Here is a 17,130-nt window from a genome sequence, read left to right on the forward strand (position 1 = left end):
AAAAAAAAAAAAAAAAAAAAAAAATCAGCAACAAGTGATTTTGGTAGCCTTTGTTATCATGTCGATCCAAGCATTCACAATTTCCATTTCTGTCTCCTCTGCCGTCTTCTTCACTGCGCTATCATTCGCTGCATCCTCGTCCTTCGCCAAGGCGATGGCTTTCGCAGCACTTTTGGGTGGAAGAGTATCAAGCTCCGCCAACACCTTAATGATATCAACCAAAAGCCGCTCTGCAAGGGCGCGGGAGAAATCTTCTCTAACCACAACACGAAGAACGGATACATGCTTGGCTCCCTTAGGCATTCGATACGCGGGCACAATCCACCCGAACCGCCGCAACATCTCCGACACCTCAAACTCGTCGTGGGTACTTCGGTCTTTGAGGCAAAATGCCACCACTGGCACGCCGATGTCCTTTGACACTATTGTGAATCGCCCCGTGTTTTGTAGTCCTTCCTTCAATGCCATGGCATTGTCGCGACAGTTTTGCATCACCTTGCGGTATCCCTGGTTGGGAGAGAATCACATATTAGCTAATTTAGGGAATGATCATAAATTTATAAATAAGAAATACATCTCCATTGGTATGAGTCCGATAATATCATACCATTGTAGAAAGTCGCAATTCCAAACATAGTATTAGAGGCATATCCTTAACTTAGTCATGTCAATAGAATCTTCAAATGTTGAACAAAGAAGCTAAGACCTTTGAAAGTGTAGTTAAAAGTGACTGAAGTGTTAGAAAAAATGGTGTACTTTGTTTGAAGACTCTAGAGAAAGGAATCGAGTCTCGATTAAAGAGAACAAAGAAGTTGGGACCCTCGACTTTGTTCGAGGGCTCCAGAGAAAGGAGCGAGCCTCAATTAAGGGGAGGTTGTTTGAGGGCTTCACGGCTTCTTTAGAGGGAGGTGTAGTGTACTTTGTACAACTGAGATTGAAGCAAAACAGAATAACTATTAAAACAGTGTCGGTTGTTTACTAGAGACGTCACATCTTTTTTAGCTCAACGGAAACAAACAATTTTTCCTAAGAATTATATTAAACAGGAACATGGAACTGAATAAATAATTGAAAAGATTGTCATAATCTCCTCATCCAAAATATCATACAATTGTAAAGAATCGTAATTCGTAATATAATTGTGCAAAAACCAAACCTTACCTCAAAACCCAGACGAATTAATTGATAATATTGAGCAATCACCTGGCTGGACCCTGAAAATAAATCATTCAAATATGAGAATAATTGAATCAAGGGTATTATTAAAATGGAAAAAAGTGGAGGAATTTTACCTTTAGAGAAGTTAAGAGTGAAGGTAGACTGATGAGCTCCAAGATAATCAATATGAAAAATGAGTTGTTGAGGCAAGTCTTGTCTAGTTCTCCAAATGACCCACCCAATCCCAGCATACACAAGCCCATACTTGTGCCCACTCACATTGATACTCTTCACCAAAGGAAGCCGGAAGTCCCATTCCAGCTCTGGATACAAGAACGGCGCTATGAACCCACCACTAGCCGCATCCACATGAATAGGCGTATCCCATCCACTTTCCTTATTCTTCTTCATCAACAAATCATTCAACACCTTCACATCTTCAAATTCCCCATTGTAAGTGGAACCAAAAATTGAAGCAACACAAATAGTGTTCTCATCCACCATCTCAACAGCCTCAAAAGGGTCCATAACATAATACCCTTCTCTAACTTTAACTTCCCTTAACTCCACTTCAAAATACCTACAAAATTTCTCCCAACAAACATGAAAATTAGCACCCGTCACAAGATTAGGCTTATCAAAAGCCTTCCCTTCACTCTTCCGCTTGCTCTGCCACTTCCTCTTGAAGGCAAGCCCTGCCAACATGATGGCTTCTGACGACCCCACCGTCCCAGCTCCCACCGCAACATCGGAATCTCCCAATGGAGCGTTGAATAAATGGGCGATCATGTTGATACACCGATTTTGAATCTCGGTGGTAACAGGGTACTCGTCCATATTGACGTAGTTTTTATTGATTGAGTCCATGATGAGCTTGTCGCATTCGGGCTCCATCCATGTGGTGACGAAGGATGCCAAATTGAGACGTGGGTTGCCATCTAGCATGAGCTCGTCGTTGATGATCTGAGCTGCTGCCTCCTTGGACATGGAGTTTTCAGGCATTACAAATTTTGGGGTTGGGTTTTGAACATAGCGAGAAGCAAATGGTGATGATTGTACGGATTCATGGGCTTTGGAACAAGAATTAGACGACGCCATTGTTAAAAAATTAAGGGAAATTTGAAGCGTTTTTTGGTTAGACGTGTATGAATGGATTGAAGAGAAGGATGTGGAAGGTATTTATGGTAAATCCGGAAATTGATTATTGAAAAAAATACTTGGGTGCATCGTGTTCTATGTCTACTTCATTCCATCGTCCAATCACAAAATTGTTTTTTTGACCAAACTTTTTTTTTTTAATTATTTTATTCTTTTGTTTTTAAATCCGAGTTATTATCAAATTATTCTCCAAAGCTTATCTAATTTGTTACTACTTATATGATAATTCGACTAATTTGGATTACCTTATCTTATCCAACTCGTAAAGATTGAGTTGTTTTACGAACACAAATAATATTTGACCGATGTTAATGATGTATTGCAACATATTTGAGTGTTATAATATTTTAATTATTAGTGTAATATATATTTAATTTTTTTTTAAATAATTAAAAAAAACAATTTCAACCACATAACCTAGTTTCTACTTTGCAGAAAGGTAATTTATTAATTTACTAGAAATATATATTTATCTATTTTTTTTAATAATTTTTAATTAGGTTTTGATTCGGATTTGAAACAGCTTCTAGAATCCATTTAATTATTATAAATATAATATTTTCCATTTCTAATTTGAAAGAGTAAAAAAAAAAAGTACCATAAATATATTTTTTTGAACCAAAATATACATTTGATATTATTCCCCTTGAAAAAAAATTATTTTGATAATATTATAAATATACTCCACCAAATACACCATAAGTAATCACGTTCTTTTCATTAAAAAAAACCAAGTTGAAATTGAATGTAATATTAAATATTTTATTAAAAAATCTTAAATGAATATAAACTAATTTATTTTACTACAATAAGATATAAAATTAATAAAAAAAATATATATATATATATAATATTAGCCTACGCGTGACATTGTTGGAATAATACATAATTTTATGATAACTAAAATGAGACATTTTGATAATTTTTTTTTTATTACTATCACCGTTCAATATAAATTTAAATTTTATCTATCTATAATAACTACTAAATATTAGTTTAAAATATATATTTAAATTATTTTCTACATTCAACGGCTTAAAAATCGTCATCAAATTATTCTCCTACTTTTTAATATATTCTTGAAAACGACAGTCTCCAAAATGACAGATGAAATTTATCTATAAAAAATAAGTAAATAAATAAGGGTAGATCCAAAATGAATAATAAATAATAATAAAATATAGTAGATTTTTTTCCTCAATTGGACAAATTATTTTATTTTGGTGTAGAAAGGAAGATGTTTAAGTTGAAATTAAACCTCTACTTGTTCCTTAATTTTTCTTCGTATGATAGATAAGATGAAATTATAAATAAATTAATCAAAATTAAATATAAAAACTAAATAATTAATTACTAGGCTTTAAACATAGATTCCAAACGCCTTCCATTTATAATTCACCTTTTTGGCGAATTTTTATACAAAAATCACCTGTTTATACCTTTAATTAAGCTAAATCAAATTAAGGATGTACTTTCTATATTCTCTCTAAAATTATAAATTATAATTGGAAAGTAGGCTTTCAATTTATAATTTACCTTTTTGGCTAATTTTTATACATTAAATTATTCAAAACAAAAAAATTATTTAAGGGTGTTCAGTTAAATTAAGCTAAATCATTTAAATAATTTAACGTTAGAATTGCACACCAAAGCACACATCTACATGAACATAAAGAATAAGATAAAGAAAATGGAATGAGAATATTAGCTAAAGGTTTTGCGATGATTACAGATATGTTCCAGAGAATATAGAAAGTACATCCTTGAAATATATATGTTTCAGCTTATTATATATAGTTTTACCCGATATAGCCATCTACTATATATAACTGTCTACTATATACTATATATAATTGTCTACTATATATAGTTTTTTTTTTACTGTAAATAGCTATTTATTTATGACAATTTACTTTATATGTATCTACATAGTTTTAATCTGTATAACCCTTGACTAAACTATAAATAAGTAACAGGCTCTATAACCTAATAATTCTCTGTTTGGAGACTGATCTAGTTAACCAAGAATTTCATTCTCAAACGACCATGAGCATCTTCAGTGCACCATACCAATTGAGCTTTGCACAACCTCAATATTCCAACATCAACACACTTTGTCTCATTTTTGTTAGATTCTTTGCACCTTCTATCTTCTCAAAACACATCACCATCTTCTACTAACCTGCAAATGAAATGGTATCGTCTTTCGTGTTTTATCTTTAAATGATAGAACGGGTTCCTCACCAACTGTATAACACTCTCACTATCTCTATAAAGAATCTTTTCGTGTTGCTTCTTGCCCAATTCTTCCAGATAGTTAGTCATACATATCGTCTTCTTTCCAGCTTCAGTTATTGCCACGTACTCAGCCTCAGTACAACGCATTTTTTAAGCCTAGATATCCCATCATTCATGGCTTGCTCCCACTTGGTTGTATCCTCAAACTGTGGGGCCTCATCAAAGGGTTCTAGTTCCTTTCATCAGCAACAAATAGTGTAATGAAGGTACATTCAAATCTAGTACTCTAATAGTACTGGATGATCTTCTCAACACCGGTTCAGGTGTCACTTGCTCTACTGCTGGTTCCTCTGCAACAATCTCAGGAGTTTCTTGAGTATCTGCTACAACATCACTAGGTGATTTTTTCCGGAACTCAACCTCAACTCTCACTTGCTTTGTTGTCTTGGAACCTTGCTCCACATCTGATTTCTCACCAGTAGTCTTAGAAGTTTCATGAGTATCTGCTACAACATCACTAGGTGAGTTTCCCTATAACTCAAGCTCAACGCCCACTTGCTTCGTTGTCTTGGAATCTTGCTCTACATCTGTATGGACCATTTCCAACTGCACTTTCTTCAATTCTCTGGCAGTCCTTGTGAAGCTAACTTGTTTCTGCTTGCTCATAACGCAGTTCTCACAACGACCCACATCAACAGATTTCAGACCTTCTAAAACTCCTCTCGCAGCCAGCATCTTCATTCCTTTCACGCTCATATGTTCAAGTCTATTGTGTCATAGACTTGAATTTGAAGCACTCTCAGCAACAGCAGTCATATTCATACACCCTGCAGTGGTGTATAAAGTTCTAGATTTTATGTCAAGTGCTACCACCATAACACCCTTCATAATCTTCCATGAACTCTTCCCTGACTCTGTTGCATAACCTGTGCTATCCAACTGACAAATAGAGATCAGGTTCTTCATGAAACCAGGAATATATCTGGCATTCTTTAATGTCCACTGATTTCCTGCCGGAGTTTTTATGTAGACACCCCCTTTTACTTTAATATTCAAATTTTTGTTGTCAGCAAGATACACCCCCTCGAAATTTTCAGGCTTGAAATTTCAGAATAACTCTTTATTTGGAGACGAATGAAAAGATGCACCTGAATCCAAAATCCAGGATTCAATCAAACTGTTCACGCTGAAGATTAGAGTATTCCCAATGTCTTCTCCTGAATTTATAGAATCATCTCCATATTTGTGATTATGCTCCCTCTTTGGTCTTGTACAATATGTTCGAAAGTGACATTTTTCTCCACAATTCCAACATGTTACGTTTGATCTATTTGAAGATTTTTCTCGGTTCTTTGATTTTGATCGTCCTTCGGTTTACTTCTTCCCCGTTGGTCAACACTGAGAGCACCACCAGATGAATTTTCAATTTCTCGTTTGCGAATACTTTCGCTGAGAACTACATCTCAAATTTCATCAAACTTCAGTTTATCAGATCCTCGAGAACTGCTGATTGCGGCAACAACAGTATCCCACAACTCGGGTAAAGATGACATCAAAACCAATGCTTTAATTTCATCCTCGAAATTAATTTCCACCAAACTCAATTGACTTACGATCATATTGAATTCATTTATATGATCAATAACAGATCCACCTTCAGACATTTGTAGATTGAACAATCTCCACATCAAATACACCTTGTTCATAGCTGATGGTTTTCGTACATATTCGACAGCGCCTTCAATAGATCTAGCGTTGTCTTCTCCTTGATGATGTTGAACGCCACGTTTTTTGATAGCGTCAACCAAACTCTAACGCTTGTCAATCCTTGAGCTTCCACTGTTCTGTGGTCATGGTATCTGGCTTCACCCCCAACAGGGGTTCTGAAGATCTTTCTGGTACAGATAATCTTTAATCTGCATCTTCCAGAAATCGAAATCGGATCCATCGAACTTCTCAATTCCAATCTTTAAGCTTTCCATCTTCACAGATCGTGGTGAATTTCGTCGAGGCTCTGATACCAGTTGTTAGGATCGCACAACAACGCACACACTCGATCTAGATGAACACAAAGAATACGATAGAAAAAATGCAAGGAGAATATTGGCTAAAGGTTTTGTATTGATAACTACAAAGAGATAGAGAGAGAATACATAGAATATAGAAAGTACATCCTCAAAGCTACAATACTTGCCATATATATATGTTTCAGTTTATTATATATAGCCAGATATAACCCTATATTATTATCTACTGTATATAGTTTTTTTAGTTATTTAACAATTTAAGTAATTTATCATGTATATATTTAGCTTTACTATATATAACAGTTTACTAAACTATAAATAAGTAGGTGCGTGCATGACCTAGCATTTAACTAATTTAATTTCATTCATTAATAACAATAATGGAATAATATGCTTAAATTTAGGCTTATTTTAATTTTTTAATTTTTTATTATTTAGCAATCTAGCTTAATAATTAACATCAAATAACGAATTTAATGAAATTATATAAGCTCCAACGAATGGAAGAACTAATTATACATAAATTAAATAAGAAAGAAAAACTTAACGGTTCTTAAAACTTGCGCTAATCTCATCATACGTGCTCTAATTGTTAAATGTTAAAATCTATATATATATATATATATGAAATTGAAAAATGTATAATAAACTCGTGAATGATTAGCCATGAACCAAGGAACCACCATCCTCAACTACATGAAATTAGGTTGGTGCCCATGTTTAAGCGGATGTTGTTTAATTTTTACTTTTGGACTTTCTTTCAAGGTTTTAAAACGCACCGGCTAATAGGGAGAGATTTTCACACAATGATTCATTCTCCTCTCCAACCGACGTGGGATCTCACAATCCACCCTCCCTCGAGGCTCAGTGTCCTCATTGGCACACCGCTCAGTGTCCACCTCTTTTAGGACCCACCTTGTTGGCACATTGATCGGTGTTCACCGGCTTTGGAGCTCAACGGCCTCGTTGACACACCAAACCAAATAAGAAGAAGTCTGAAAGGAAAAGCTCGTAAATGATAATATATATTAAGCGTGGGTATCAAATACAAAGGAAAACTAAGTTTAATAAAAGCAAAAACATTTCTTAGGTCAAAAATTGAATTCATAAGCATTTGAGTTCATTCTGATTCTGATGCTGTTAATTATATAGTTTTTTTCAAACCTGATAAGATAAGGAATCAACTACAAGGAGAGTAAGATTCGGATTACCTTGTTGATCGAATATCTCAAGTCAAGAACACTTTGTTTGAGATTCGAATCACTCCAGAAGCAAGATCGATCATGTCTAGCTTCAATGATTCTAGTTGATCAAATATCTCAAGACAAGAACACTTGATTGAGATTCGAATCACTCCACAAGCAAGATTGATCATGTCGAGCTTGAATGATTCTACATGCAACCTAAACTACATAGAGTTGCAAAGAAACTTAGCCATTGGCTAAAGAAAAGCACAAATGCTTCTTTTGATATATCTTCTAAGTCTTATTACAAATACAACATAGATGGCTTTATATAGCCTCAAAATGAAACTATTAAAGGCATTCCAAAAGTTGTAACATTCACACTTTATGGCCATAATTAGCCATTATGTAATTGTAACCGAAATTAAATAAAAAGTCTTAAAACACAATAACTCTAAATTATAACCCACCCAAAATTTACAACAATCAAACTTTATTCTTCTTCAATGTAGCATGAATTGAAACATCTTTTGATAATTTTGACAACCTTTTCTTCACATCTTCATTGAAGCATATTGTATGATTGATGTCTCTTGGTTCATATCATTCTCCACTTCTTCAAGAGGATTCGTCCTCGAATCTATTTGTGTAACTTTGCTGCAAAAAATAAGTTATGGAAATACATAGGACCTCACAACACTCTCTCACGTGTATACACTCAAGGAATTTTAGGCCACTCTTTTTACACACATTTACACAAATGAAGCTCTCATTCTCACCTCTCAAAATTGTAAATAGAGCAAAAATTGAATTTTGAACTTTGGGTCGATTAAAAACTAAAAAGATGAAAATAAATAAAAATCAAATTGAGAAGAAACGCAAAGGAAACATATATCCGATCTTGAGCCTGAAGCTCTGATACCAAATGATAAGATAAGGAATCAATACAAGGGGAATAAGATTCGGATTACCTTGTTGATCGAATATCTCAAGCCAAGAACACTTTGTTTGAGATTCGAATCACTCCAGAAGCAAGATCGATCATGTCTAGCTTCAATGATTCTTGTTGATCAAATATCTCAAGACAAGAACACTTGATTGAGATTCGAATCACTCCACAAGCAAGATTGATCATGTCGAGCTTGAATGATTCTACATGCAACCTAAACTACATAGAGTTGCAAAGAAACTTAGCCATTGGCTAAAGAAAAGCACAAATGCTTCTTTTGATATATCTTCTAAGTCTTATTACAAATACAACATAGATGGCTTTATATAGCCTCAAAATGAAACTATTAAAGGCATTCCAAAAGTTGTAACATTCACACTTTATGGCCATAATTAGCCATTATGTAAATGTAACCGAAATTAAATAAAAAGTCTTAAAACACAATAACTCTAAATTATAACCCACCCAAAATTTACAACAATCAAACTTTATTCTTCTTCAATGTAGCATGAATTGAAACATCTTTTGATAATTTTGACAACCTTTTCTTCACATCTTCATTGAAGCATATTGTATGATTGATGTCTCTTGGTTCATATCATTCTCCACTTCTTCAAGAGGATTCGTCCTCGAATCTATTTGTGAAACTTTGCTGCAAAAAATAAGTTATGGAAATACAAAGGACCTCACAACACTCTCTCACGTGTATACACTCAAGGAATTTTAGGCCACTCTGTTTGCACTCATTTACACAAATGAAGCTCTCATTCTCACCTCTCAAAATTGTAAATAGAGCAAAAATTGAATTTTGAACTTTGGGTCGATTAAAAACTAAAAAGATGAAAATAAATAAAAATCAAATTGAGAAGAAACGCAAAGGAAACATATATCCGATCTTGAGCCTGAAGCTCTGATACCAAATGATAAGATAAGGAATCAACTACAAGGGGAATAAGATTCGGATTACCTTGTTGATCGAATATCTCAAGTCAAGAACACTTTGTTTGAGATTCGAATCACTCCAGAAGCAAGATCGATCATGTCTAGCTTCAATGATTCTAGTTGATCAAATATCTCAAGACAAGAACACTTGATTGAGATTCGAATCACTCCACAAGCAAGATTGATCATGTCGAGCTTGAATGATTCTACATGCAACCTAAACTACATAGAGTTGCAAAGAAACTTAGCCATTGGCTAAAGAAAAGCACAAATGCTTCTTTTACTATATTTTCCCCGTCTTAATACAAATACAACATAGATGGCTTTATATAGCCTCAAAATGAAACTATTAAAGGCATTCCAAAAGTTGTAACATTCACACTTTATGGCCATAATTAGCCATTATGTAATTGTAACCTAAAGTAATTAAATAGTCTTAAAATACATTAATGAAATACAATAACTCTAAATTGTAATCCACCCAAAATTTATCATATGAAACTTTATTCTTCTTCAATGTTGCATGAATTGAAATATCTTTTGATGATTTCAACAATATTTTCTTCACATCTTCATTGAAGCATATGTTATGATTGATGTCTCTTGGTTCATATCAAAACCACTTGGTCTGTTCCACGCTTAGAGGTTAAAAGATTTATTTGAAATGTTTGCTGAATTTGGGCATTGTTCTTCCTTTTATTGTAACCATTTTTCTTTTGGTTTATACCCAATCTCGGAACAACTATAAAAGTCGTGTATGACCATTGAACTCAAAAGCTTAAACCGACTAAAACTTTAAATTTAATTATATTAATATTTCAACACTCCCGTGTACAGTTTCTTTGATACCATATTAAATCAACCGTCTAACTTAAAATTTAGCAAATTTAAACTAATGAATTATAATTGAGTTTGAAGGTAACTACGAATGTATCTCATTTCAAGATTGAATTTATATAAATAATCTAAAAAATATTAACTTCATCAATAATTCAACTACTTAAACATCTCTGGATCGAGCAACGACTGATGGCAATATGGTAATGAGTCTTATCAAACAATCTAAGAAGTTTGAGTTATGAGTAGTTGCATAGTCGATTACTACTACAGGTCGAAACTTATGTCAACACTTGTCGAATAAGAGAGTTTTCAAAAAGTAAGAGTTTTTTTTTTATTATTATTATATAATTGTTTCATACTATGTATATTTTTCATAAAACGTTTGGAAAATATATATATACACGCATATACTAATTATATATTACGAAGGGACATGATACTAACGAAGAAATATATCAAATATATATTAGCAAATAAGTACATGTATCGAGTCTATATAAATCTATAATATGTGGTGAAATAATACACCACATATTTTGAATTATATCAATTAATATACTCGAGTATCATATTAAATTATATTGATAAAAAAATGATTTATTTATTTAATTAGATTTAAGTAACTCAGTTGTGAACTAAATAGTTTGAATATCTTTAAAGTTTTATTAGTTATAAAAGTTGATGATATCCCTCAAAATCATACTTTTCATAGTAATAAATAAATTAAATAAAATATAAAGATTTAAACATTTAATATAAAAAAAAATAGATATCAATTATTTAATTTGAATTTGGATCACGTTGATATTTTTCATTATTTAAAAGATGATATTAGTTAAAAAAAAAAAAAAAAAAAAAAGTAAAGAAAAAGATGCGGGCAGGCGGGCAGGCGGGCAGAGCATAAAGGAATCTCAAATTAGGACGCGGCGAATCTAATTCGGTTAATTATTTTAGAAAAAATAATAAAAATACTTTTCTTGGTTTTACTTTTGAATTGTTATTATTCAGATCTTCCCTTACTTTCCTTTTTTAACTTTAACTTTACTTGTGGTAAGGAATATTTACCTATTTAAATTTAAATTATAAAATTATAAAATTTTGGATATGAATTTCATAAACTTACCTTCCATTTTTATTTTATGTTTTTTAAAAACCCTATCCATTTTCTCTCAATTATTTATGCAAAACAAAATTTTAAATATAAACATTTAGATATATATATATATATACATATATTTGTTTTTAAAATTTGGTTTAAAATAAAAATAAAACATTTATTAAATAGACAATTTAGATCAAAATAATATTCTTATTATTATTATTATTAATATTATGTCTCCCTTTCCTTTCCTGTTCTTCCACCTTTCTTCCTAAAGAAACAAACCAGATCCCACAAATCTGGAGGAGACACTTCCTATGTTTCTGCCTCCATAGTTCTCATTTCTTTTCTGTCCTCCGAATAAAGAGGAAAGATTAAGCATATATATATATACACACACACATGAAGCGAATAAAGGAAGGCAGTGGCAACAGCTATGCTCACATCTATGAACCAGGGAGAAACATGCGTATCAACTTTTATAATAACTTTAAATTTTTTACTAAAAAGAACAGGAAAACATCACTTTAATATAAGCTTTTATGATTTTGCTTTCAAATTTTCCAAAAGATTTCGTACCAAGGTAGATATATTCTTTGCTTATAAACCGATCATAGAAAATGAGACTCAATATTTTGACCGTTAATTTTTATTTATTTCTTTTACTCATATAACTATATGATTTAGTTCATTAATTCGAAGTTTATAAAAATGAAGATATCTATTCACACCTCTTTTCTAAAAAAAAATAAAGAAGTTTATGTCTCGAATCTCACAGGTAGAGATATTAATAATACACGTAGAGTTAATGGTATTTCATAACTAATTGATTGAGCAGCGCCTCATCGACCACCTAAAAAGGAATATTTATTATTGGATCTATATCCTAACATAAGAAATGGCAATCCATAAAAAAAAACACAGATCTAGGCTAAGGCCATAATCAAAAGGAATTACTCCCTAAATTAATTAAAGTGGGACTCACTCCCAACTTTCTTCCACGAATTAAAAAATATATGATTTAAGTGTTTAATAAATTATATATATATATATATATATATATATATATGAAAAATGAAAATTGATTTTTTCTTTTTTTTAATTAGAATCCAAAGCAACATTCTCCAAGAAAGCTGGAAGTACGGTAGGTCAGCAATCCTCGGTTGTGGGGTGGTCAATCTGGGAGACTTTTTTAAGTCAGAATTTTCAATTTCTTATAATCTCAAACTTAGCTTATTTTAGTAATCTATTTTCATTTTATTTGATAAAAAAATAATCCATTTTAAAAACAACAATGGATCAAGTTCTTCTTCAATAAATCTTTTTTTTTTTTTTAATTTTTTATAAATTTATTAAATTTTGAATGAAATTTGAGATTTAAAATGGTGTAATATGAGCCTAGAACCGAAATTAAAACCAATACATATTTTTATAATTTAATCTTCTCCATTGGAAGAACACATTTTTTGTACTATAAATACAGCCCTCTGTTTTCATCTTCTCCACCAATTTCAAACCAAAACCCCAAGTTTTGTGTTTGAAATCGGTACCCAAAATGGCGATGTCCAAAGCATTCTCTGAATCTGATGTTTCTATACATTCCACATTCGCCTCCCGCTATGTCCGGGACTCTGCTCCTCGGTTCACCATCCCCCAAAGCTCCATGTCCAAGGAGGCCGCCTTTCAGATCATCAACGACGAGCTCATGCTGGACGGCAACCCACGTCTCAATTTGGCATCCTTCGTCACCACATGGATGGAGCCCGAATGCGACAAGCTCATCATGGACTCAATCAATAAAAACTACGTCAATATGGACGAGTACCCTGTTACCACCGAGATTCAAAATCGGTGTGTCAACATGATCGCCCATTTATTCAACGCTCCATTGGGAGATTCCGATGTAGCGGTGGGAGCCGGGACGGTGGGGTCGTCAGAGGCCATCATGTTGGCAGGGCTTGCCTTCAAGAGGAAGTGGCAGAGGAAGCGGAAGGGTGAAGGGAAGGCTCATGACAAGCCTAATCTTGTGACGGGTGCCAATGTCCAAGTGTGCTGGGAGAAATTTGGTAGGTACTTTGAAGTGGAGCTGAAGGAAGTGAAGGTGAGAGAAGGGTATTACGTGATGGACCCTGTTGAGGCGGTTGAGATGGTGGATGAGAACACCATTTGCGTTGCAGCCATTTTGGGGTCCACTTATAATGGTGAATTCGAGGATGTGAAGCTGCTGAACGATTTGTTGATGAAGAAGAATAAGGAAAGTGGATGGGATACGCCTATTCATGTGGATGCGGCTAGTGGTGGGTTCATAGCGCCGTTCTTGTATCCAGAGCTGGAATGGGACTTCCGGCTTCCTTTGGTGAAGAGTATCAATGTGAGTGGGCATAAGTATGGGCTTGTGTATGCTGGGATCGGGTGGGTGATTTGGAGAACCAAACAGGATTTGCCGGAAGAACTGATTTTCCACATCGATTACCTTGGAGCTGATCAGCCCACCTTCACTCTCAATTTCTCTAAGGGTAAGATTCTTCCCCCAATCTTCTTGCTTCACATACAACACCCACTAATCTTTGAATTATGATCAATTTTTCAGGGTCTAGCCAAATCATAGCTCAATATTACCAACTAATACGCTTGGGTTTTGAGGTAAGTCTTGCTTGGGTTTTAACATAGGTACCCACCCTATTTCACATTTTATTCAACTTAAATTACATACCTACCCTCCTAACTTATCTCATCTCATTTTGTATCATACACAAATATCTTGTATCCATTTATTAATATTGTTAGGGTGGTCTCAGTTTAGCAACATTTATTCTTTATTTTCAACCGAACATAGCCTATTTCATTTTCTTCCTAATCGACCCTTCTCCCATAAACCTTAACCTCTAACCTCATTATCCTCATCAGGGTTCTCATCGAAAATATATGGGAATCTCAACAAGCCCATATCGACCTTCTGCAAAGATTTATCCTTAGAATTCGATGGCTGCACTGGCCTCTTCGCCCTTGCCCTGGGGTGGCTCCCTCTCCGTCCATTGGAACTTCACCACCTGTTATGGCACCGACTACTTCTCCACCGACTCCGCCTACTACTCTATCGTCGGCCTCCACTCTTGACAATGTTGGTGCTGTGAACAGAATCGCTGTCTCTGGATCTATCATTCATTCACTCCTAAGAGTCTCTTTATTAGTCCATTAAAATATGCTCAAGATATTCTTACTCATGCTCATTTGCTCGATAGCAAACCAGTCCACAAGGCGCTCATCTCTACCCTTCTCTTTGTTTCTTCGTCTAAAATACACCTCAGGCATTCTCAGTTTCTGCCATGTTCTTCCTCTCTTGCTCGAACTGCCATCATGTCTATCCTTCCTTCTTCGTACTACCATCGATCTCTCTCTCTCCATTTTTTTCATAACAGAGTCATCACCCTAATTCTGAAGTGATAATAACATTGTATTGTAATGGGTATATATAATTCATAGGGATACCGCAATGTGATGCAAAATTGTCACGACAACGCAATGGTGTTGAAGGAAGGGCTGGAGAACACAGGGAGATTCAGCATAGCATCCAAGGACATGGGAGTCCCCGTGGTGGCGTTCAGTCTCAAAGACAGAACTCGCCACGACGAATTTGAGGTGTCAGAAATGTTACGACGGTTCGGGTGGATGGTGCCGGCGTATCCAATGCCAGAGGGGGCCAAGCATGTGTCAGTTCTTCGTGTGGTGATTAGAGAAGATTTCTCTCGCACCCTTGCGGGGCGTCTTGTGCAGGACATCGTGAAGGTTCTGGGAGAGCTAGACAGTCTTCCACCAAATAAGAACATGGGTGCACCGCAGGTTTGATGGGGTATTAAATCATCAACAGTTACAACTTTGAGGCACCAAGTATAACAACATAACTTTCTTATTTCTTATTCTCACTCACTGCATATGCTAGCCCATCTATGTACTCAACCCAAACTACAACCATGTCAAGGCCCATGTACCCCACCCTCCTCAATTAAAATGGGTTGGTTTGGATTGAGTTGACGGTATGAAATTTGTAATCTTTATCGCTAGCGGATTGGGTTGGATCGATGAAATTTATAATTTAAATTTTTACCTTAGCACATATTATATATTGTCCTTTTTTTGAGCGTTTTCAGACTTCCTTTCAAGGTTTTTAAAATGCGTTTGCGGTGTAAAAGTTTCCCTCTTCAATTAACGTGCGATCTCACAATACACCAGGACTCAATGTCTCGATGTCTGCTTACTATTTGTAACAATTCAATCCCACCCCTAAAAGGTATTGTTCTCTTTTGTAATTTGTAAATCACTCATTAATTAAATTGAACTTTAAATAAAAGTGAAAAAAAGACCATATCATAATTATTTTTTTAAAAATATGATCGGTAAAGCAAAGTAAGAGTGAGGTAATGAATTATAATTGCCAAAAATGTACGTTCTTAATAATTGATTTACTTAATCTAATATATTATTAACTATTTTTGTTAAATCTAAAGTTTTTAGTAATCATGAAGTTCAATCAAACAAAATTTCGATAATTATTATCCTCGAGTCTGTTTTTACTTGTCGTTTTTGTAAATAATATCTATTCATCTCGTGCATGTTGAGAATGTGACCAAAATTACACATTTACTAAATCAAAATGACAATGTCATATTATTGTGGAACATTTAAAAAGTCGTTATCACGATCCAATGGTTTCTCATCTAAAAAAATTTTAAATGAGAAAATCATTTCGAGAAAATCCCAAAAAAAAAAAAATATATATATATATATATATATTTTGAAATTATTAGAGTAAATGATGCAAATTATTTATTTATTTATTGGTTAAGAATGATTATTCCAGCTGTACATGGGCCTGGGTTTTCAAAAACCTTGTGATTGGAGTTCTTTTTCTCAAAAATAAAATTTAAAAAAATATGTTATTATTATTATTATTATAATTTTTAATTTTGGAGGTTGTGGGCCAGCCCAGAAAGCCCATTATGGGATTAGGCACTCTCCCCACCGTGTGATTGATCCACGAGGGCACAAAACACCACAAATCCCATGCCTCCTCTGCCGTCTGATTCTGCATCATTCAATCAATCAATCAATCAATCAATCAGTCAATGTTCTCCCGAAATACAATGTCTTTTTTGTCCTCAAATCAACACAAATTATTCTCCACCGTTCAAACTCCCCCATCATCATCATCATCATCACCAACAAAACAAAATATAAATTAAATACATAATATTGGGTCCCACAAACAACCATCCATATGGAAAATCTTCTTCCTCCATTCCCACCCCTCGTGGACCCCACACACACATGTCACACCACACCACACCATGGGGCCCACTCAAAAAAACACACACACAACAACGTACAATACATAATACCCATTTGATGACATAACAAACAACAAAATTCAAACTTCGGTGTTTCCTCATTTATAGCATTCTAAGTATGTTCATTAACTAAACCTATGTTTTTTTTTTTTTTTTTTTTTTTTTTTTTTTTTTTTTTTTTTTTTTTTTT

At 34.0% G+C, this 17,130-nt stretch overlaps 3 protein-coding genes across 3 annotated transcripts in view; 2 read left to right on the forward strand and 1 right to left on the reverse strand.

The window, feature by feature from the left end:
• Positions 1-16: 16 nt before the first annotated feature.
• On the reverse strand, positions 17-2,340 carry LOC111445635 (glutamate decarboxylase-like). The gene is made up of 3 exons (XM_023084146.1): positions 1,293-2,340; positions 1,162-1,214; positions 17-507 (listed from the first exon to the last, which is right to left on the reverse strand). Exons 1-3 carry the CDS (start codon positions 2,254-2,256, stop codon positions 25-27), a joined length of 1,500 nt encoding a protein of 499 aa, XP_022939914.1. The 5' UTR covers positions 2,257-2,340; the 3' UTR covers positions 17-24.
• Positions 2,341-7,687: 5,347 nt separating this feature from the next.
• The window catches only part of LOC111445319 (transmembrane 9 superfamily member 2), a 20,624-nt gene continuing 11,181 nt past the window's right edge, over positions 7,688-17,130 (forward strand). Inside the window, exon 1 of the mRNA XM_023083621.1 lies at positions 7,688-7,699. The gene's annotated coding sequence lies outside the window, so the exon portion shown is untranslated. The remainder of the gene's footprint in view (positions 7,700-17,130) is intronic.
• On the forward strand, positions 13,132-15,581 carry LOC111445320 (glutamate decarboxylase-like). The gene is made up of 3 exons (XM_023083622.1): positions 13,132-14,111; positions 14,186-14,238; positions 15,079-15,581. The coding sequence occupies exons 1-3, from the start codon at positions 13,151-13,153 to the stop codon at positions 15,439-15,441; spliced, it is 1,377 nt and encodes a 458-aa protein (XP_022939390.1). The 5' UTR covers positions 13,132-13,150; the 3' UTR covers positions 15,442-15,581.

This window comes from Cucurbita moschata, unplaced genomic scaffold (genome assembly GCF_002738365.1).
Source record: "Cucurbita moschata cultivar Rifu unplaced genomic scaffold, Cmos_1.0 Cmo_Scf00007, whole genome shotgun sequence".
Taxonomy (NCBI): Eukaryota; Viridiplantae; Streptophyta; class Magnoliopsida; order Cucurbitales; family Cucurbitaceae; genus Cucurbita; species Cucurbita moschata.

Excerpts from the sequence above, each read along its gene's own strand:
- LOC111445635 (XM_023084146.1), bottom strand. The coding sequence starts at position 2,256 with ATGGCGTCGTCTAATTCTTGTTCCAAAGCCCATGAATCCGTACAATCA. Across the intron at positions 1,215-1,292 it reads CACTCTTAACTTCTCTAAAG|GGTCCAGCCAGGTGATTGCT; the intron begins GTAAAATTCCTC and ends ATTTATTTTCAG. Across the intron at positions 508-1,161 it reads TAATTCGTCTGGGTTTTGAG|GGATACCGCAAGGTGATGCA; the intron begins GTAAGGTTTGGT and ends TCTCCCAACCAG.
- LOC111445320 (XM_023083622.1), top strand. The coding sequence starts at position 13,151 with ATGGCGATGTCCAAAGCATTCTCTGAATCTGATGTTTCTATACATTCC. Across the intron at positions 14,112-14,185 it reads CACTCTCAATTTCTCTAAGG|GGTCTAGCCAAATCATAGCT; the intron begins GTAAGATTCTTC and ends TCAATTTTTCAG. Across the intron at positions 14,239-15,078 it reads TAATACGCTTGGGTTTTGAG|GGATACCGCAATGTGATGCA; the intron begins GTAAGTCTTGCT and ends TATAATTCATAG.